Below are 23,180 nucleotides of genomic sequence, written 5' to 3'. Positions count from 1 at the left end.
TAATTAAACCTAAACAGCTCATGTAAGTCGAAACTGCCTGCAAGCTTATCCTGTACTATACGGTAATTCCTCTACTATGTGACACAATCGTTAGCCTATTTTTACAAAAACGTCTGCTGCGGAGCCATAACGTGAGGCTAAAGGTAATGGAGCCTTTTATACATTGTTGTCTTTCTTTAGAACTTAACAATGGACAAATAGAGTCTTTAAACGCTTCAAATGTAAAGTTATTCGCTGTCAAAGTGACGTCAAAATGAATGCTAGTCAGTGGAATGCTAACGGGAGGTGATCGCTTTGTAGCATCAAAATGGCGCCATAGGAGGTCCAAGTTCTGAAGCAAAGCTTACCCCCTTGGTTGCATCATCCAAATTTTCTTTAAAACTTGCCATTTTCAGCATGTAACTTGCTAGCTACAATACTGTTATTGTTTTCTGCAGTGAAGGTATTTTTTCATTTGATTTTGTCCTTTATGGCCTCAGAATGATAATCCTTTGGGCTCACAGAAGCTTCTAAATCCCATTGGATAATAATTTAAAAAAGGCACGATTCTAAAAAATGTATTATTTGTCCATTTAACTCCTCTTTTTTGTATACATGTAGCAGTGTCAAATTTAGAATTATTGTTTAATTGTCAGCTTTCTCAATTTCTTGTCTAAAAAGCACTGTATGAAAATGATACAGGTTTTATTATCATCACTATCAACTAAAATGAGGTTGTTTTTATTTTCCTCCTTGGGAAGTCTCTCAATCACCTTTACTTGAACTGTAAAATCAAGTCATCTGGTAAAGTGTCTGTGTGTGCTTATTCAAACCTTGTGAGGAATATGTTTGTGAGAGTGTACTATAAATAAGGCCAGACATAAAGTTGGCTAGCGTTTAAATGTCTCAGAGCCCGTGTGCTTTTCCGATCGTCTCCTCTGGATTCAGGCTGCGGTTTCCTGCCGTCTCTGGCTGTACCTGACGTGGCGGATGTGGGAGAGCAGCATGGTGAGGTGTCCAAGGCGCAGAGTCTGCTCCTGGGTTGACAGGCCCAGTTTGGAAATGGCCCAGACCAGAGCGTCGATCACCGAGTCCAGCAGACGCAGCAGCTTGTTCCTGCTCTCCAGCTCCTCGGCCGTCTGAGGGGAGCTCGTCACCACATCTGCAACACACGGCACAGCGAATTCTGGTCAGGTACACACGTAGGTCATTTTTACTTCAGAGGTAGACTGATCATCTGCCAAAGTATCAGGCCAATATTGACTGGGCTGTATGGAAAACTCCAATACTGCAATACATCCAAATTCATATTCCGCAAAATATAAAACACAATGAAAATGTTACGGCAGTTCAACCAATAACTGGTTGGAAGCCAGATATCTCAACATAGTATAGTAAACATAGTAAACCTCACCGCTCAGCTTATATCCCCATCTTTTACACTCACTTGCAGCAGGGGGAAAATTAAATAAACAGTGGGTCCAAAGCTAGGTGACGAAAGCTATAACACCCAGTCCTCCAGGCTTTTTCGCTTGCAACCCGTTGCTGAATGAGAGCACCCCGTCGACGTTGTAGGAGAATAACTAGTATAATTCGCTGGTCGAGCGAGCTGTCTGTATCTTCCGTGATACAAAGGGATCCATGTGGGACACTGACCCAGTATCTCACCAAACTTGCAGAGAGGGTAATCTGTAACTCCTCAGTTCCCAACACCACCACATGTAAACATCTGGCTCATAAAAAGAACCCGAATGACATCATGATGGACATTCCAGATGTAAAACTATAGATCACCCAGTCCACCCACCACACAGGACAGACTGAGCAGTTAAGCCACAACCTTCCATTTGTCCAAATATATAAATCTTAAAATTCTTCCTGTTCTCTCCGATTTTTGTAACTCAATTTCACTTCTTTCGCAATTTGTTCTTTTTTTCAGCCCAGCTGCAGGGGAGCAGAGTCAACAGAGAGAGCAAGAGTCTGGCACAGGACGGTGCTGTTAGGGAGGAACTTTGTTAAACTCTGCAGGGACACGCAGAGAGGTTGGTCACCTCGGAGTCCTGTACTGCTGCTGCTGCTGGGTGAGGACAGCGTGACCGCTGGGAACACGTGACTTAAAAAACAAAAGCTTGCGCAGCAATAAAGTCTTCACAGGTCATTTAAGCCCAACGTTCTGCCAATCCAACTTCTTTGGGAGGATCACCTGCACTTTCAATGAAACCACATCTAAAGACCTTTTATTGCTAGTTCCTCAGTGCATGACTTAAACTAACCTTTAACTTGAGGAAACATTAGAAGGCACCCAGAGAGAGACATCTCCCTTAATTATATTATGACAGTGTATACGTTTGATGTTTTTGAATCATTTTTTTTTACAAAAGATTTACTAAATCCTGGGAATATGAATGCTTTGTATGAACGTATCCATTCTGCATGGTCATTTAAAAGTTGCTTTAATCCATCTACAGGCAAAATGCCATCAACTTCTGCAGGACTTTTTCTGCAGGACTTTTTTGACTATGACTTTTTAGACCAGGTCAAAACGGGGCCTCTCTCTACATATCTATATGTTTGTCTTTCTCTGTCTGCTATAAAGAAAGTGGCGCAGATAGGCAAAACATTTGAACCCCCATCATTTCTTACTCTTTATTTTGCATTCTTCATCCCTTTCCTACTTTTTCCTTTTTTCCTACTACTGCTTCATCTGCCTTTCTAATGCTCTATCATTCTTACTTATGGATTGATACTTAATTCAAGCCTTTAAAATGCTCCACATTGGGAATTTTATACAACTTGTAAATTATTTCCGTGCTTTTTGAAAATATTGAATAAATCTGATTGCCATTTTCCAATTCCCACCCATTTCACCAACTCATTCATTACTCTTTTAGTTACTTGATCCCCGGAGTCCTTATGTTTTTTCCCCCTGAGTATTTCCTTGGAGAACGTTGGCACCAAGATCCTGGTTCCAGCTGTCGCCGTGGTCCTGCTGCACTCCCTGCTGAGCTCAGCGGTGCCCTGCAATGTCATGCTGCTTCCTGTTGAACCCTGCAGCTTCCCGCTACATCCAGTCACTGTTCCATTATTAATGTGACTATTATCGCCACTGTTCATCACACCCCCAACCGGCCCGTCAGACACCGCCTACTAAGAGCCTGGGTCTGTCCGAGGTTTCTTCCCAAGAGGGAGTTTTTCCTTGCCACTGTCGCACTGCTTGCTCTTGAGGGAATTACTGTAATTGTTGGAATTGTTGGGGCTTTGTAAATTATAGAGTGTGGTCTAGACCTACTCCATCTGTAAAGTGTCTCGAGATAACCTATGTTATGATTTGATACTATAAATAAAATTGAATTGAATCATCCAAATGTAAGCCAGTAATTGATGATTAGCATCAGTTTTTACAAAAACTTCCATACCATATTGGTATTATTCAGCTTCTTTAAGACACTTAATAATTACAACCATTTCCACTTTTCCTTATAACTTAACCTTCTTACACATTTTAACCAGCAATTCAGTGTATCGACAGGTTTTCGAAAAAACCTTAAAATATTCCACTTTTTTTTTAATACACTATTGGTATTATTCAACATTTCAATGAAATTCATATTTATTAAAACTATTCCCACTTCCCATTCCCATTTTAGCGTCATCTAATCTAAACAAGTAGTTATGAGGGAAAATGTTATGCGTTTTTTAAATGGCTACATTGTGCAAATATCTGCACTGATAACAAATGAGTTCTTTAGAGCCTATGGTTGAACGTTGCAGCAAATTTAAAGAAATTAGTTGAGTAGTGTTTTCTAAATATGCTGCAACAGGCCCAATATAATTTATATACATTTTGGAGACAATAATTTATGTTTTATGATTTTTAAGTATGTTCATCAGTAAGCATTATTTTGACAATCAAACTATTTTGGCTGTAAGATAAGAAAGCCCCTTTAACCTAAATAGTGGTTCTGGTCAGATTTGTTTTATCAGATAAGTGGCAGGGGTCATTGACCCACCTGGTTCCACGACCAGGCAGAGGGAGAAACTAATCGGGGTTATGTAAGAACATAAACACGCTCTGATGCGCTGTCTGGAGAAGATCGACACAAACTAACTTATCCGTCACAGGGAACACAAAGTGAAGACTGTGTCTGCATCAGCAAAACTCACTGGAGTTGAGGAGGATCATGGCCTTCAGACAGACGTACTCCTCCCGCTGAAGCTTCAGCTCACGAAACCGAGACGTGGCTGCCAGCAGCATGTCGAAAATGTCCATGATGCCCTCCACGCACACTCCCTCCTCCCTACAGACAGAGACAGAGAGATTAAAGAACAGAATAGAAACATATGGGACAGATGGAAAGGCAAAAGGAGAACAACAGAGCGGAGAAGAGAAAGGAATGAATTAAATTTAATTCAAATAACTTTATTCATCCCCTGGGGCAATTTAAAAGCACAATGAGTAGTTCTGATGAGTAAAAAATATAAAATACACACATACAAATATAAATAATAAGTTTACTTAAAGTGCAAAAGTGCAATAAGAGGAAAGCAGCAGCAACATACTGTATATCCATTTTTTTTTTTTTAGAAAGGAAAGAAAGAGAGAGAGGGAAAGTAGGGGAGGAGGAAGGCAAAGGTAGAGGATGTGCTTTAGTTTTGGCTGATGTAGAACTTGTACAGCTCATTTGAATTTTAGAGAAAAAAAAAACAAACTGAAACAGCACTCTGAGCACCAAGGCATGCCCTATTCCACAATGATAATGCAGTGTGAATTTTCCTTTTTCTGATTATTCAGACACAACATGAATGCAGCACAAACGCCCTATCTCTCGAATGTGAAAAATAATTTTTATATCTGCTCAAAATGTACTGTAACTGGTTCTTCCTTGGCCCTTCCACCAAGTTTAATGGAAATCAGGGCCTTCATTCTGCTAACAGAGAAAGATTAATTTTTGGCCATTTTAGGCCTTTATTGGATAGGACCAAGAAAGTGGATCACATCACTCCAGTTCTGAAGTCTCTACACTGGCTTCCAGTGCCTCAAAGAATTGATTTCAAAATACTTTTACTGGTTTATAAATCACTAAACGGTTTAGGGCCAAAATACATTTCTGATCTGCTACTACATTATGACCCACCCAGACCTCTCAGGTGGTCTGGGACAGGTCTACTTGTTGTCCCCAGAGTCAGAACTAAACAGGGGGAAGCAGCGTTCAGTTTTTATGCTCCACATATTTGGAACAAACTCCCAGAAACCTGTAACTGCAACTCTCAAATCCGCTGCAACTCTCAGTTCTTTTAAATCTAAGCTAATCTTTTTGATGTTGCTTTTTTTTAAATAATCTATTTTATTAACTTTATTAACTTTTTATTCTTATACTGCAATCAATCAATTTTATTCTTGTCTTTTAATGTTTTTAATTTGTTTATTATTGTTTTTAATTGTTTTCTAACTGCTCTTTAATGTTTTATGTAAAGCACTTTGAATTGCCCTGTTGCTGAAATGTGCTATACAAATAAAGCTGCTTTGCCTTGGACAGTTGAAGACAGGAAAAGAGAGAGAGAGAGAGAGAGAGAGAGAGAGAGAGAGAGAGAGAGAGAGAGAGAGAGAGAAAGAGAGAGAGAGACAATGACATGCAGCAAAGGGCTCAGACTCAGGGCAGGTCCGTTATCTGACACTTGATAACACTGCAGCTTATTAGAGAGCAAACTAACCGACAGTTTGAACCTAAGTGCTTTGCTGCTGCTGTTATTTTGATTATTGAACAGTACATCAAAGATGTAATAAAATAAAATAAACTTGGAGGCTCTGGATCCGACCACGGGCGTTAACAGCTGTGATGCAAATTTATGCGGCGAACTGAAGACTGGGGACGAACCATCCTTCCTTCTGTTCCCAAAACAATATTCTAAGTGTTGATTGGCTACAACAGCATTGACTGTGGTCCTGGTTTTCTTCCAAAACTTTGCACCTCTGACTTGACAAACTCTGTTTATGAGACACCAACAGCAAACGGCTTCCAACTAGGTCATTCACACTGTGGCATCTTTCTCTCAAACACTTGAAAAAAACTGTTTTGTCTTTTGAATCATGAAATATAAACTGGCTTTAAAAAAAAAAAGAAAAAAAAAACATGTTGCCCACAAGGCTAATGAAGTGAAACAGTGATGGAGAAAGAAGATCCACAGGGCAGAAAGAGCGTCAATTAGAGAAAGAAACTTCCAAACAACTCTTGCTTTCTGTCTTTGTTTGAGCCTCTGGTTGAGGATGGATTAGCAGCCAGGATGTTTTCCTGAGCTGTCCAAGGAGAAAGGGCTAGCACAGGCTAACGGGGACCACTAACAGAGAAAAATAAGGCTGTGTTATGAAAACACATCAAGGTTAACCTAACCCTATGGTGATAGTTTCCGTGGTAGTGGGGGAAGAAAGGTCAAAACACTAACCCCATCCCACCCAACTCTTTTTTATTGTCCTCTCATTACTTATTATCTCACTATGCTTTCTCCTTTTTCACATCAGAATAAAGATGCATTATTCTAGATTTGTCTTTTTGTAAACAAATCCCATAAAAAGACAAAAAACAATAAATCGATCCAAAGCCTGATATATCTTCTTTCTCTCCTATAAAATATATATTAATTAGGCCTGCACGGTATGAGCAAAATATGCAATAACTTTGTTGAATATGGCGATAACAATATTACATGCGATTAAAAAATATATTAGATTTTACTCAGTTCTGCATTTCTGCTGCTTTCAGTATTCTGCTAAAATACAACAAATTGCTTGTTGAATTTAAAACAAATAAAAAGGAAATCATTTCCAACATTCTTTAATTGAACAAATTAAACATTGAATTAAATATAAAAGGCACCACTAAAAAATAATGACTGCACGTTTAATTTCTTTCAACTAACACAAAAAAAGTGTCTTTGGCGAAATGTCGCACCCTTTCGCGATGTGTTTATTCATTGTGATACATTGTGATGACGATAAAAAAGCGATAATATTGTGCAGCCCTAGTCTCTAGGAACTTCAAACCCTAGGAAGAACTTTAATATTTCATTAACTGCTGCTACTGCTGACAAATGACAGGATTACGTTCATAAGGAAATTTGAACTGCGTACTATCAGCATGTCATCATGAATAAAAAAGGGTTAACTGACGTGCCAGAAAACAGCCAAAGTCTGGCCAAAGTTGAAGGTCAGTGTGGAACAGCGAGTGATAAAAGGTTTTTGGCAAGAAAAAGAGCCGGCCGTCCAGAAGAATCAAAGATATATCATGATGATATCTTTATGGTTTCAAGGTCTGAGCGAACTCCCTGTTTATTGTGTGATGTCAACGCATCAGAGTGTAACCATGTGGGAAGATTACACTGAAACCACCATCACTGTTACGGCAAACATGGCAGCTGCACACGGCCCTCAAGAGCACAAGAGCAGCTCCAGAAAGCTTTGAACAGTATATTCACTCTAGATACAAATGTATCTAGAGTGAAGAGAGGAACCAGGCCTTGGTGACTAAAATATGATCAAACAATACCTATAAGAATTTTTATACATCTTTTCAATTTAAGTAAATGAAGGCTCCAGCCTCCACATGACAGTATACTTTATACAGAACAACTGAAATAAGAACACAGTTAACAGTACATTGGAGAGTTATTTAGTCACATTTAGATGGAAATTACAGCTTTTTTTAGTTGGCAGCTTCTTCCTGTGATTCAGTTCTTATTTCTAGTGTCACGGTTTCTTATTGGTTTGTATGTGAATGCAATTTTCCACTCCCCCTCCAAAGAAATAGTAACCTGTCCCATCACAGCGAGGCAGTTCACTGAAGAGAAGGATAACTTCTCACCATAGCTCTACCTATCCGCAGTCTGCGCTGAAGCAGATATCTCCTCAGTCACCCCAAAAGCCCACTCCTGTTCTGATTGCTAGTCTTTCCAGTTCTCAGCTGCCAATGACTGAATGAATTACAAAAAGACCTTAAAACCCTAGAAACACTTATTCCACTGGCTGCCTTTAAAGTACTGCGGTCTGAGGTCTTGTCCATGCACGTGTTAACTCTTTTCTTTGCATTATTGCACACTCACTTTGTCTGTTATGCTCCATTGCATAGTGGCACATTCTCACTTGCACAGTTATATTTTTTTAAGGCTCTTTTGCAGTACTCCATCTGCACAAACTGTATATAGACTCTGTATTACACTCAGTATTTTTACTTGGACTACTATATTGTACTGCATTACTGAAAAACTACTAAGAAAGATAAATCAACTATTTATTGATTCAATATTAGACCTGTATTTTTGGTAGATACTTTACGGTTTGTTTTGTATGTTTATATTTTGAGTATTTAATGTGCAACTCTATGTTGTCTCGCATGTTTATGCTTTGTCTTGGCCAGGTCGTCGTTGCAAATGAGAATTTGTTCTCAATCAGCCTACCTGGTTAAATAAAGGTTAAATAAAAAATAAAAAAACATGTTACGACATATTTTGTATTTTATTTGGGGAAAAATAAAACCAAGTACTTGAAAACATCTCAAATCGACTTGCATTAACAAAGCTTTGACATAAACCGAGAAGTCAAGCAAAACATTGCACTCCTTAGGGCTGGGTACCAACTTTACTAATAGTTTTAGGCACTGGTAGAATTGCATCCATAGTATCGACTATCAAAAAATCCTTCAGTACCAAATTTCAATACATAAACAGGAATTCTCATCTACTTAAGTGAGCATGGCTTTACCAAGATGTAATGATGCTCGTGATTGGCTGTAACGTTACACGTCAGAGAGGTGCGCAGGAAAAACACTGTTACGCACAGAGACGGGCTCACACATTGTGTGTTGTTGTATTTTGAGAGGCTTGACTACAGTGTGTGTCGCATAGGTGCAAAGGAGCTGAAATGGGTTTTTATAAATTCGGTGTATCTGTATCAGTGTCTTTGTGTCCCAACTGGCAGGAGCAGATGCCGCCCACCAAGAGCCAGTGTCTGTCTGAGGTTTTTGCCTGTTTAAAGGAAGTTTTTCCTCGCCACTTTCGTACCAAATGCTTGCTCTTGGGGGGGAATTGTTAGGTCTTTGTAAATAATAGTGTGGTCTGTAAAGTGTCCAGCAATAACTCCTGTTATGATTTGATACTATGGGCCCTATTTTAACAATCTGAAATGCAAGTATCAAACGTGAAACGCATGTAGCTTTGTGGGCGGATCTCGGGCGCTGCTGCTATATATATTATTTGATACTATAAATAAAATTGAATTGAATTATACCGGCAGGATAAATGACTCTTGCCAAACACCTGAAGCGCATTTTCAGTAATATTTTTCCTTGTAATGAGAGAAGCAAAGTGTATGCACGATGTGCACACGCTACATTATGGCCAAGCATGCGCCCCTAAAATAGCCTCTGAATAACGTGCTGCTGACTTTAGACCAGGTTTTTCCTGGTCTGTGGCGGAATTGTTTTCTGAAACTGCAAAATAGCACCAGGGAATGTTTGCGCCTGGACACGCCTCCTCTTTTCGTGCAAATACATTCCCTAATTTACCGACGTGCGTCTGTGGAGGGAAAAGTCTGCTGTGCGTTGGGTGCACAGCGGACAATTGTACAAAGTCAATTGCGCTGAGTGCAAGATAGGGCCCTATAACTAACATTGAATTGAAAATTGGTGTAGAAAAAAGCATTGTTCAGGATAAAATTCACAGATCAGTATCAAAAAGGTTTTAGGGACACCCAGCCCTAGTGCTTGCATTGCACATTCATTTGTTTAAACATGCGCTGTATAAGCATTGGAGGAAACACCCTCTGCAAGCATAAAGCCTTAGCAAGTAGGAGAAGAAGACACAAACATTCTCACAAAGACATTACTACGGCCAGAGCACCGATAATATTGACGAAGGCCCCCAACAAATGAACTGCCTTTTGAAGGGCCTACAAATGCTCAAAAACGCACCAAAATGTGCACGTGTATCAGGCCTGGTGCACAATTTTACATTTTAAGGGTTTTAGAAATAGGCGTGCAAAAATGGCTTGCTAGAACCCCCGTACAAAACTTCACAAATTGAGCCCCTGCAGTACGTCCATTTCCCGTAGACTAACAAAAGGAAGTTTTCGTTAGTCGTTTGTTTTTATGTACACTCATGTTGAATTGAATTCCTCCTAGAGATTTCATCAGATAGACTTCAAATTTGGTCTTTGCCATCTTAAGACATTAAAGATGAAAACTTATTAAAAGCTTGAGTTTTCGTTGCAGGGCATGGTCGTGGTGCGGCGGCCATTTTGTGCGTTTCGCCATCAAAACAACGCCGCACTCCATGGAGGAAATGAGCGCAGATGCACTGCCGCGCAGAGCGGCGTCCGGCCAGTAACCCCCAGCAGAGATCCAATTACCCATTGATAGTAAACCTGCACACTGGCCCATGAACAACTTCATTAAAAGCTTTCAGAGCTTGATAACAAATCAGCTATTTGATGACAGACTGTATCAAAGTTCCCAAGCCCGCTCACCTGTTGAGTTTGAAGTCGGGAGAGAAGATAAGTTTTCCAGGATGATCCACCGACCTCCACATCAGGCCCAACATCAGGATCTCCAGCCAGCAGCACTTCAGCAGGTGGATCTGGTCCGCTAGACTCAGCTCTACAAAGCCTGGGGGAAAACGCACAGAAAACCAGGCAAGCTTTAACGTCAAACTCAACTTCACTAAGGGCCACACTGGAAAATGAAAATCACATTAAGGGCCAGGCATTTATAGTTTATTGACACGCTTTTATTTAATCGAAAGTTAAATATCAGCTTCTGTGGAAATTTCTGATTGAAAAAGTTGGCTTACAAACTCCTTGGGTGCCATAAAGATGATTGAAGGTATGAGACATGCTCTCCCTGAGATTTACAATAAGGTGTTTTAAAATGGCTTTAAGGTGTATTTTCCTCTTTTGATGAAGGTATTTGATTCATCCAGTAAATCAGGTTCTTTCAGGTTTTATGACTTTTAGACAGAGACAGACTTGCCCTAATGTCAAAAAGGACTACTCCATTAGAATGACATCATCGAGCAGCAACTATGCATTTAGTGTGACAGCGCTTCTTAGATCTCTTATGAAGCAGACTATGCACACACAGTTTCACTTCTGTCTGAGTAACAGGAAAAGGAAAATCAGGAAACATGGTCTTTGTTCAGAACACTGGAAGTGTTTGTGATCCCTTCACTTAACACCTCTCCTCGGGAGTTACCTGCTGGGCTGAACACTGGCTGAGAGGAGGAGAGGACAGAAAAGAGGAGAGACAAGAGAGGAAAGGAGAGACAAGAAAGGAGAAGAGAGACAAGAGAAGAGAGACAAGAGGAAAGGAGAGACAAGAGAGGAGAGAGGTTTTGGTTTTCAAAGTCCCTTTATTGAACCATTTTCAGAGAAGATTCACAATCACAGAAATAAAAAATAAAAATAAACAAAGAAAAACACCCCACGGAGCATACAACTGAAATCCAGCAAATTGTCCATCATCTGGTAGAAGAAATGTTCCACCCTCAATCGGGCCTTGACCAGTCCTTCCAGAACCGGCACTGGCTCTACACTACCAGCACTTTGAGCCCGGTTCCTGTGTGTTAGCCAGATGGCCAACTTTACCGTCGCAAACAAAAAGTTCATTAAAATGTGAACAGTCTCTTTTTGCCTTCTGTATTTTGGACCAAAAATGAACGATTCCAAACAGAAAAAAAAAACACCCCAAAACTCTGAATCCACCTTTTAAGAAGCTCTAGCAGGGCTGACAGCCCGAGGACACTGAACAAATAAGTGTGCTAGTGTTTCCACCTGAAAACAAAAAATACATCCCTCCCCTAGCTCGGGATCTAGGTGCATCTGTTCGTAGTTATGTACATTGAAGGTCTGCTGCCCGCTTTTCAATGGGCAGTTTGTACAGGGAACACCAACTGCCTTTTGGGGAAATGTCTGGACCAAAAAACTCAGTCCACCTCGACTCCTTCAACTCGGGCAAAGACCGCAGGTTCAGGACCTTTATGCAGGTTTAATGAAGCGCGTTCTTCCCTGCAGCTTGAAACTCACCCAGGTGAGGGGTTGAAAAAGACAGCAGCTGGCCTGCTTCCCCCCAGAATGCCCCTACAGCTGGGGTGATGGTCAGAGAGGGGAAAGTGTACTCCCACCCCTCACTCCACTGATCACACAGTGATTCTCTCCCACAGTTGGCTGAGGTTGCTCTAGAGCAGCACAAACTTCATTCAACCTGTTGATCAGCCTGATGGAGGTGATGTTGCTACACTTCTCTTAGGACGTCAACATATGCGACAGTCATCTTCATCAGGTGACTCAGTTTGGTACACCCAGCCTCTCGAGGCTGGCCCGCAGGCTGGCAGACTGTAATGTTCGAGTCCTTAAAAAGTTGTTGAAAAACAAAGGTTCCTCAAACAGCCACATTCCACAGAGTTGTAAAAAGAGGTCAGTCGAGTGAGGTTTGTAGGAGGAAAAGCTGCTTGTCGTAGCCCAACCGCCCAGCTCTCCTCAGCAGCAGTCCAGGCTGTTTCTAACCAGCTGGGGCCACCGTTGTATAATTTTCTTTGAGCAGTCTGGAGTGAGGAGTGAGAGGAGAGACAAGAGAGGAGAGAGAAGAGAGGAGAGACAAGAGAGAAGAGGAGCGACAAGAGAGATGAGAGACAAGAGGAGAGACAAAAGAAGAGAAGAGAGACACTCCTCTCCAAAAATTCTCTTCACTAAGAGATTTACACTTTGGAAAAATAGCCAACAAAATAGCAAACATCCCAATGTTAACAGAAGAGAAGCTGGAAGTTCTCCTAGGAGAAGAGACAGCAGCTCCACCGGCAGCTACAAATGCCTGCCACAGCTTCACCACTATAGGATCCCAAAATTACAGATTGGTTTAGTATGTATGTATGTATGTATGTATGTATGTATGTATGTATATATATATATATATATATATATATATATATATATATATATATATATATATCTTTTCCTCCTACAAACCTCACTGGACTGACCTCTTTCTACAACTCTGTGGAATGTGGCTGTTTGAGGAACCTTTATTTTTCAAAACGGTATCGTATTATATTGTGTAATGTAATGGTTTTGTAATGTTGTGTTTTGTGTAGTAATCAGTACAGTATAGAATATATGTGACACCTACTGTATGTATTTCATATGTGAAATGTACTATAAATAATTTTTCTGTAAACTGCTTTGGCAACATGGGTTCTTGGTTCATGCCCTAATATCAAGACCGAATTCGACAGTTTTGGGCCTTACCAGGGATCTTTTTAGCCCAGCTGATCATGAGAACCAGTTCCTTGTCCGCCAGGTTGGTGAGGGACATCATCATGCTGGCCTCGGTGAAGGGCTTCTTCAGGTCCTCCATGAGGTAGATGTCTGGGGGCTCTGCCTCAATGATGCGGGAGATGAACTCCTCTGGGCTCATGCCAGATTGGTGTGCGCGGTTGGCCTGAGGGAGGGGGGGCGGCGGGGCGAGAGGAGCCTCCAGGTGGACATGCTGCGGGGCCCGAGCACCCGGCCCCGCCCGGCCCAAACCCCTGCCGGTGTGATCCCGGAGCTGGAGTCCACCGCGGCGGTGTCGGGCTCCCCGGTAGCTGCAGCGCTCACGCCTTACACCTGGAGCATCAAGACCGCATGAGAAAAGTTCAGGTTATGTAAGATGACATGCATCTTGTTTCATGTGTTCCAAAGATAAAGCAACACTAGAGCACTTTTCCCGCTTCCGTCCCCCTACAGGTTGGAAGCGGAATTGTCCATTACCGCTGTCATAATGTCTCATTATGTCTCATTCGAACTACAGATCCGCTACCCAATCTGGCAAACTTGCATAAAATAATGTAATGGACAATTCCGCTTCCAACCTGTAGGGGGACCGAAGCGGGAAAAGTGCTTTAGTGACAAAAAACTAAATCCACTATCTTTCTTCACAACTTTATCACGCACAAGGCACAACCATAGATTAGGCCATGATTAGAAGTGAGTAAATCATGGCCATCATAGTCTATATCCAAGGCCTTTATTTATATAGGACAGCTGAAGACATGAAAGTGGAGAGAGAGGGGGAATGACATGCAGCAAAGGGCCGCAGGGCGGAGTCAAACCTGCGGCCTCTGCGTCGAGGAGTAAACCTCTATATACGGGCGACTGCTCTACCAGGTGAGCTACCCAGGCGCCCAACTAAAATAACCTTTGAACCAGGCGCGTAGCCAGTAATGGGCCAGGGCGCCAATGTTTTGATCAATAAGTTTTGTTTTCTTATGAAAAATATTCAAATGTATGTAAAAAAACTTGGAACGTAGGTGGTTGCTACAGTAACAACAGGCAGACTCTCCGGGCTGCTTTCAGCAGCTAACGTTAGCTAGCTGGCTTTTTAGACAACGTACCATGGATGTGTTAATCAATGTAGGCTACTGTTAAAAGTTACCGCAATAACAATGGCTTCTCTTTAAAGTGGTATGGACAGTTTTCTTTGATGGACTCCAGTGTAAATAAGGACGAGCTTTTCTGCAGCATGTGCAGACATTTCCCCAGCGGAGCTGACAGCCCATCAGCCAGAGAGGAGGTCCACACAGAGGTAACATTAAGTAAAACGGGTTTCATGCTTCTTGAGTTATTATTGAAGTAACCTAGTAACCTTCCTATTTAGTAAGAAATGATGAGCACTGATGATGGCTTCTAGCTGAAACACGTTTGTGTTTTGCCTACATTAAATAAGATAACTTATCTGTGAGTGACGTAGTTTTTAGTTTTCTTTGGTCCTGTCACTGCCGTGGACTCGATACACTGTCTAAGATTTGGCACCTTGCTGGCCACTTTTTATTATATCTTTCATAATTCACACAATGCTAGGCTGGAAGTTTTCATTCTTTGATTTTCTTTTACTGCTGGTAGCTGCTCATGATCTGACCATAGTCCTGAAGCATATGGATAGGATATGTTACATGTGCGAGTTTTGTCTGATGTAGGCTATTCTATGTCATGCAGTATGTAATTTAGATGCCTTCTCTGCTGTTTGAGTTTATGATTAGTTGCCACTTTGTGCAATAAAATGGTTAATTTTATAACAGTGCTGTGCCAATGCTGCTGGTTCTACCGGTGCAAATACATTTTAGCCTGAATAGGTTAAAATCGACAGGTTTTTATCTATTGTTGTGTATAAACCTTTTAAACTGAGTTTTGTTGGTTGAGCATGTTGGAGACAGTACTATTGCCGTTGTAATGCAGTATGTTGGAAGGCAACATTGTTGCAGTTTTTTTCAGATTGTCCTTTTTGCTACTTCTAGTTGTTTTGAAAATGGCCCACTCACTTTTGTACTGGCCCGCCCAAAATACTATTTCTGCCTATGCCACTGCTTTGAACATGGAACTCATGTTCCACCAAAACAAGTTCCTTCCCGAGGCTATTTTGCAGCGGCATTGTGTCTCCCGTTTAGCACCGCACATGACGATTGTGATTGGTTTTAAGAAATGCCAATAAACCAGAGCACGTTTTTCTCCAATCCCGGAATGCTGTGTGGTAGTCCACACACCATTCTGGCTAGTGCCAGACCCTCCCCCGCAGTGCTGTGGAGGAGGGTCTGGTGAGTATGGATCGTGATTAGGAGGGAATGAAGGCAGGTTAGAATGGAAGAGTCAATGCCATGAAAGTGGGCGGATGGTCACTAAACAGTGTGGCTCTATTCTACAGTGTGTTTAGATGAGTGAGTGTGTAGAGTGTTTGGCTTTTCACTGTGGCGCCAGTGCACGGAGGAGTGGAGGGAGGCCAACCACCGTTCATCTAAAACACACTGCCATCCATGACACAGATCTGGATTTAAAATCAGCAAAATATCTCTTTGAGTAGAGCAAAGCCATTTATAAAACACAAAGGCCCTATCCCTGCATTTAATAATATTGTCGTGCTTTACCTTCCGGCGGGATGGAGGTGCGTGGGTATAATGACAAAGGATCTTCTTTTACGAACTTTACTTGGCTCCGGTAACAGGTTAATTTACAATCACAGCTGATGTTGTTCTGGATGATACACTGCGTTGTTTTGGCCTCTAGGTCTGGCACAGACAGCGTTTAGCAGTGTCCATGCAGGGAGCCATGAGTGCCGTACAACTAGTAGAACTGGAAGACCAGTCTCACGATGGTAAAACGTTATCTAGATAGCTGAGTTGCATTCACTGACTTAACACTTGGCTCAGAAAAATTTAAACAAAATACAAGACTATGCTTATGGGCTTATGAACAGCTTAAACTGCCGTACAATATTTTCTCACTTGGAAAAGCGTGGAAGAGCCAGACCTACGGTGGCCGACAGGGGCAAACGCCCTGCAACTTCAGAATGCACACGCAAATAGACAAAACACAAGCAAATTAAGAAAACATCTTAATTAATTTGACAACACATGCGCAGCATTCAGCAAACGCACTGCAAACACACACAACCAAATACATGAACGCGATGCAAATACACACAACACAACCAAATACACAAACGCGTTGCAAATAAAAAATGATGCAAAAATGATGAACGATGCACACAAACCCCGAAAACAAATGCAACAAAAAAACACTGCGTCCAGATTACACAAAGGAAGTTCTCCCGGCCTCTAGAGGGAGCAGATAAGTGGAACAGCTTGATTTCCGACTCCACGGGGAGACAGAGACAGACAGAGAGAGAGAGAGAGAGAGAGAGAGAGAGAGGTTTCAATCTCAGAACGGTGTGCAGGGGTGAGATCATAGACTGTAAATATTAAGTCTATGTTTGAGATGTTGTCTCTCGTTTGGTGGGTGTGTCTCAGCTCAGGTCACAGGTGATACTCGATGAGCAGAGACGTCTGTAAACTCGTGGTAATAAAACATTTAAAACTGCATCAGTGTTTAACGTTGACGTTTGTTTACGCCATATTACGTGAGAGGGTTTAATTTCCAGGTCTGAAGGCGCATCACTGAAGTGTAGGCCTCCTCAAGTGTAATATTGTGATTATACAACAAAATAAGTGACCAATCTGTATTCATATTGTGGAGCAATTCACTCTTGAAATACAAAAAAAACCAGACACGATTTATAGTCCCTCCCTGTTTAGTAAACCAGCCAATTTACCGCGGGATTTATCAAACTGAACAAATCCTGCCCGCACACAAACACAAAACTGCTTTGCTTCCTCCATTGTGTTGTGAGTAAGACATCTGCTGAAAAAGTGATTGTATTCATCAGCATGATTGCCGTACTGTTTAGTTCAAAAACATCCAAAACACCAAAGGAAGAAGAGCGGACCAGAAGCAAGCTTTTATTTTGAAAAGTCAAAGCTCGGGCACGGCACCAGCCGGGAGAGCATGAGACGGGAGCATAGACTGTATATTACTTATATATAATATGTTATTAATAATAATAACAATAACAACAACAACAATAATAATAATATGAATTTAATATATAGTCTATGGACGGGAGGGCATGAGACGGGAGTTCTCTTTTTACTATGCAGCTATACCCGACTCTAATAAAAAGGCACAGTGCTCTCTCCCCGTGGGGTTCAAAAATCAAGCTGTTCCACTTAGCTGCTTCCTCTAGAGGCCGGGAGAACTTCTGTTGTGTATTCTGGTTCCAGCGTTTTTTTGTTGCATTTGTTTTCGGGGTTTGTGTGCTTTTCTTTTTGCATCGTTTTTTATTTACAGCGCGTTTGTGTATTTGGTTGTGTGTATTTGCAACGCGTTTGCTGAATGTGTTGTCAAATTAATGAAGTTGTTTTCTTAATTTGCTTGTGTTTTGTCTATTTGCATGTGTTTTCTGAAGTTGCAGGGCGTTTGCCCCAGTCGGCCACCGTACAGACCAGATTCACAGAGTAATCAACAGAGCTCAATGTGTCCTGACGTCAATTATGACACACTTAACTGTACGTACACACCGCCCACGACTTGAGCTGCAAAGAAGCTCTGGCTGCTCTGTCAAGGACGCTTGTCAAAAAGTACGGGGAAGCTTATTGACGCTTTGGCCGGTCTGACGTAGCAGCATTCTTCGATCGTGTTCAACACACGATTGAAGAAAAAGCACAACAGCCACTGCACGGCCAATACATTGACACTAGAAACCTTTTATAAATTACATATATAATGACAGAATTTGTATTGTTTGTTGGTCGCAGCGGTGTCTGTTAGCGGTTAACTCGCTCTTAAGGAATATGTGATTTTTAAGATTTTCAAATTGCAAACGCAAATCTGGACGTCAGTACTCTTGATTGGACCAGAAGGTATCGACTGGTTACTCTAAAAATGTTGATTTATTGTTTGCGCCTTGAGTTGCTATTAATATATAATATGACCTCTGTTTTCCACTGGTCAGTTCTGTGGTGAAAATCTGTGAAACTAGTTGACTTTTTTGGGAAATACACTTTCAATTCACTTTGTTGCCAATATTGGCAAAATGTCATCTGCTGGAAAAGAGCCTGACTTTCAGATTGCTATCCCCTGAGAAATAGTAGCTGACATGTCTATTAATATGCATTTTTAAAACTAGATAATATACTGTATCTGTGCATCAAAAAATCCTGATAAATTATTACACATTAGTATTTAAATGATTCCTCTCCGGGGGGCGCTGTCGAGCATGGGTAGAGAGTAGACGCGCCGTTGCAAGCTCCGACATATTTATCCATTGATTTGTTTTAAACGTCTGTTTAGCCCGTTGTTTTAGCCCCTATTTTTGGTTCGGACTATTTAAAACATCTGCCGATATGTCTGGGAAGGGTTCTACACGCCAAGAACGTCCAGCGCGAGCTCAAAACCGACATGCTAACAAGAAAGCTAACCAGCCTTCGGCGACGACGAAGAAGGCCGTCACTTTCGCAGTTGGTAAAACTTATTGAAAGTTTTAGGGCTGAAACCCTAAACTTTCACTGGGCACCCTGCTGTCTACTATAGACACTTTTGGGACACGTCTTACTAAAGTTGAAGCTTCCCTGCAAGACTACGACGATAGGATTACTGCGCTTGAGGCCAAATGTGAACAGCTAGCGAATTGCAAGTTGCTAATGGCTAAATCGGAGGACCTCGAGTCGAGGAGTAGACGACAGAATCTATGTGTTGTGGGTGTACCTGAAAACATGGAGGGGCTGCAGCGTCACGGCATTTATGACCGACTTCTTTGCTGAGACGCTGGGTATGGAGATCCCTGACTGGCCAGAGATGTTGGATCGGGTACATCGCCTAGCTTTCCGTCCAGCCTCGGGTCCGAGACCCATGATTGTGAAGGTGCACCATTTCAGAGTGAAGCAGCGCATCCTCCAGCTGGAGAAGGGTCCGCTTACCTTCCGCGGACACGCGGTGCATATCTTCCCTGATTTTACTGCTGAGGTCACTAAACGGAGAGCATCTTTTACCAACATCGAGCAGAAGCTCCGGGCTGCGGACGTCAAATACAGCCTGCTGTTCCCCGCTAGGCTCCAAATCTCATTCAACGGCGGCAAGTACAGCTTCGCTACAGCGGAGGAGGCAGTGCATTTTTACGCAGAGACCATAGTCCCAACTCTCCGGGCAGACCGGGAGAACGACGCTACTGGATAACTTCTCACCGACCTCTTGATGTCGCTATCTTTATAGCTGTACACAGGCTGACAACTGACGAACCGTTTCTCCTTTTCCTTTTTTTCTTTCAGATACTTATTATGTAGGCTCCTCTGTTATACACGGCTTATGGTCTGAAGGTGGCGAGTCAGAATGTTATTTATGCTTTATCCTGTTTAAGTGTGTTTTTAGAACGTGTTTTATAGACGTTTACAACTATAAATGGTTACTTGTGGAGCACTGGTTTAATGCACAGTTAGGATGCATAATGTAGAGTGTAGACGCTTAGTTCAGGGAAGCGTTTTGGGTAGGAGGGCTGGGTTGGTTTGTTTTTCTATCTCTCTCTTCTTTTCTTTCACATTGTTTTTTAGTTAGTTAATATGTCTATCAGATTGTACACAGAGTCTAATACTGCACAGGTTTCTCAGCGAATCCATTGTACGCACAATGTGGGATAATGGTTGATATTGCAGGAATTAAACTGTGCTCTTGGAATGTCGACGGGATTCAGGGCCCCATTAAACGTAAAAAGATTCTTAATTACTTAAAAAAAGAGAAAGTACAGATTGCTATGCTACAAGAGACCCATCTAGATGACAATGAACATCTAAAGTTAAAAAGAGAGTGGGTGGGCCAGATTTACTACTCGTCTTTCACAAGTAAGAGCAGGGGTGTAGCCATCCTAGTTCACAAATCTCTGCCCCTGACAGAGGTGGAAGTTAGGGCTGACACATCAGGCAGATATGTAATTATTAAAAGGGAGACTCTTTGAAGAAGCTGTCTCCTATTTAAATGTGTATGCCCCCGGTCCGTCCCTCTGATTTCTACACCAAGGTAGTTTGTTTGTTCTCTGAGTGGATTGTTGAGTCCTCAGTGATAGCTGGTGACTTTAATTGTTGCCTAAACCCGTGCTTAGATAGATCTAATAGAACTGTACAGGCTAATATGGGGCAAAGTCAGTCTCTACTTGGCTGCTGCATGGATGTAAATTTTATTGACACTTGGAGGACCCTTCACCCCACCAAACGGCAGTATACATTTTATTCAAAAGTACATAAATCATCCTCCAGGATTGACTATTTTTTTTCCCTCTAAAAATGCCCTTCAGAGGGTCATCTCTTGCTCTATTGGCAACATAGTTATTAGTGATCACTCGCCAGTGTTTTTGGTCATGTCCAGCAGGGCTCAAAGCATTAGGGGGCAATGGCGCTTTCCAAACCATCTGCTTAAAAATCCCAATTTTAAAACGTATCTTAGTGAGCAGTTTAATTATTTCATTTCTGAGAACAGTGCCCCAGATGTGTCTCCTAGTTTAGTTTGGGAAACTGCTAAGGCCGTTATGCGGGGCTCTACTATATCATTTTCAGCAGGTCTTAAGAAAAAACAGAGCAGAACAACAGCTTCTTGAGGAGCAATTAAACAAACTACAGGGAGAATTTAACCTTAAGCCTTCAGAAGGCCTGAGGGTTCAAATTGACACTACCACAGCAGCTCTGGACACTCTTCTATCTAAAGAGGCTCAGAAATTCATACTGTTCGGTAAGCATAAGATGTATGAATTTGGTAACAAGCCGAGCAAGTATCTAGCCAATTTGATTAAGGGACATGCTGGCTCCCAGGCTATTCCAGTTGTAAAGAACAGTGCTGGTGCAAGAGTCCATAATAACAAAGATATAAACAACTAATTTCTTGATTTCTATGAACACTTATACAATTCTGAATCAGATCACAGCTCTGGGCAGCTAATGCATAATTTTCTATCATCTATCAAACTCCCTCAAGCCTCTGAGACTCAGAAAGAGAGGCTGAATAGGCCTGTTACCCGTGAGGAAGTGATAGAAGCTATCGGTGACTTACAAAATAATAAGGCCCCAGGACCTGATGGGCTGACCCCCGAATTTTATAAAATTTTTAGAGACCTGTTGGTGGACCCTCTTCTTCATATGCTATCCCATTCCTTTGATTCTGGGGCTCTCCCTGACACTATGATGGATGCAAAGATTTCCCTAATTTTAAAGAAAGGCAACCCTGCAGATGGATGTGCCTCCTACAGACCAATTGCCCTGCTGGACGTAGACCGGAAGTTATTGGCTAAAATTCTTGCTAAGAGGCTTGAGTGTGTCCTTCCAGATTTAATTTCGGTGGACCAAACTGGGTTCATATTGGGTCGTAACTCGCGCAACAATGTAAGGAGACTATTGAACCTCATACAGCATGGTTCAACGTCAAAGAATAAATCTCTCGTCATCTCCCTTGATGCAGAGAAGGCCTTTGACAGGATTGAGTGGCCCTATCTGCTGGGTGTTCTTTCGAAATTTAACCTTGGTGACAACTTTATTAAGTGGATATCTCGGCTATATGCTGCCCCTCGCGCCTCTGTTATTACAAATGGCCTGAAGTCTTTCCCGTTCTCGGTAAGAAGGGAAACTAGACAAGGTTGTCCGGCCTCGCCACTTTTATTCGTCCTTGCCATGGAGCCCCTAGCGGAGGCCATTAGATCTGATCCTTTGGTGACAGGCATCCAAGTGGGCCCCACGTGTCATAAAATCTCACTCGACTGTGATGATGTTCTCCTTTACCTAAGCAGTCCTGAATCTTCTATCACACGGGTTGTTGACATAATTAACTCCTTTGGTCGATTTTCAGGCTACAAAATTAATTACTCCAAATCTGAAGCTATGCCCCTCACTTCTCATGTGTCTTGGTCTCTGCAATGCTCCGCCCCTTTCCGTTGGTCCCCATCCGGTTTTGTCTACCTGGGCATACGCATTACTCCCTTACTCTCAGGCCTTTACAAAGCCAATTTTGTACCTGCAATTCGTAAGATTAAGGAAGACCTGGCCCGATGGACGGCTCTGCCACCGTCTCTCCTGGGTAGGGTGAATCTTATCAGAATGACTATACTTCCTTGGTTACTGTATCCTTTCCAAATGATCCCAGCTTTGTTAACAAGAAAATCTCTTTATGTTATAAACAGCTCTATGACTTCCTTTCTCTGGAAGAACAAGCGAACCAGGTTGAAACAGTGCCCCCTCGAGGAAGGGGGCTTGGCAGTACCGGATTTTAGACGCTATCAGTTAGCATCTCTTTGCACCTATATTTGGCATTGGTTTGACAAGGGTACCGAATCCACCTGGCTTGATTTGGAGGCTGCCCCAGTGGCCCCTATTCCTTTGTACCATCTATTATATGCATCTAAGGGGTGGGCTCGCCTTAACTTAAAGGGCAATTTTATTCTACAGAATACTTTAAAAGTCTGGAGGATGATAAGAAAGTTAGCAGACCAAGATGGTTTTTTTTCTCTCCTTACACCTGTCCATTTGAACCCAGATTTCCCTCCTGGTCTGGCCAACCAAGCCTTCTCAGTGTGGTTTAGTAGGGGTATAAAGACTGTGGGTGACCTGCTGACAGAGGGCACTGTGTTGTCTTTTGATTAGCTCAGAGTGAAGTACAATCTCCCGCAGAATAACTTTTTTAGGTATTTGCAAATACGCAGTTTCATTCTTTCTAATGCCAAGTTGTATCCTAATGGGTTTTCCATCTCAGTTGTGGAGAAGGCTCTCCTGAAGCCTGACTCCAGGAAACTTATTAGCAGGCTTTACAAGGCCCTGTCAACTTCAAC

At 42.0% G+C, this 23,180-nt stretch overlaps 1 protein-coding gene across 1 annotated transcript in view; it reads right to left on the bottom strand.

Moving 5' to 3' along the window:
- Positions 1–23,180, bottom strand: part of esr2b (estrogen receptor 2b) — a 65,255-nt gene that overhangs the window by 4,399 nt on the left and 37,676 nt on the right. Inside the window, exons 5-8 of the mRNA XM_028565064.1 lie at positions 13,265–13,624; positions 10,493–10,631; positions 4,144–4,277; positions 958–1,141 (exon numbers count right to left, since the gene is read on the bottom strand). Of these exons, the coding sequence (XP_028420865.1) occupies positions 958–1,141; positions 4,144–4,277; positions 10,493–10,631; positions 13,265–13,624 (817 nt within the window). The remainder of the gene's footprint in view (positions 1–957; positions 1,142–4,143; positions 4,278–10,492; positions 10,632–13,264; positions 13,625–23,180) is intronic.

This window comes from Perca flavescens, chromosome 20 (genome assembly GCF_004354835.1).
Source record: "Perca flavescens isolate YP-PL-M2 chromosome 20, PFLA_1.0, whole genome shotgun sequence".
Taxonomy (NCBI): Eukaryota; Metazoa; Chordata; class Actinopteri; order Perciformes; family Percidae; genus Perca; species Perca flavescens.
Note: the sequence above shows the minus strand (reverse complement) of the source record. Positions and strands in the feature narration are given on the sequence as shown.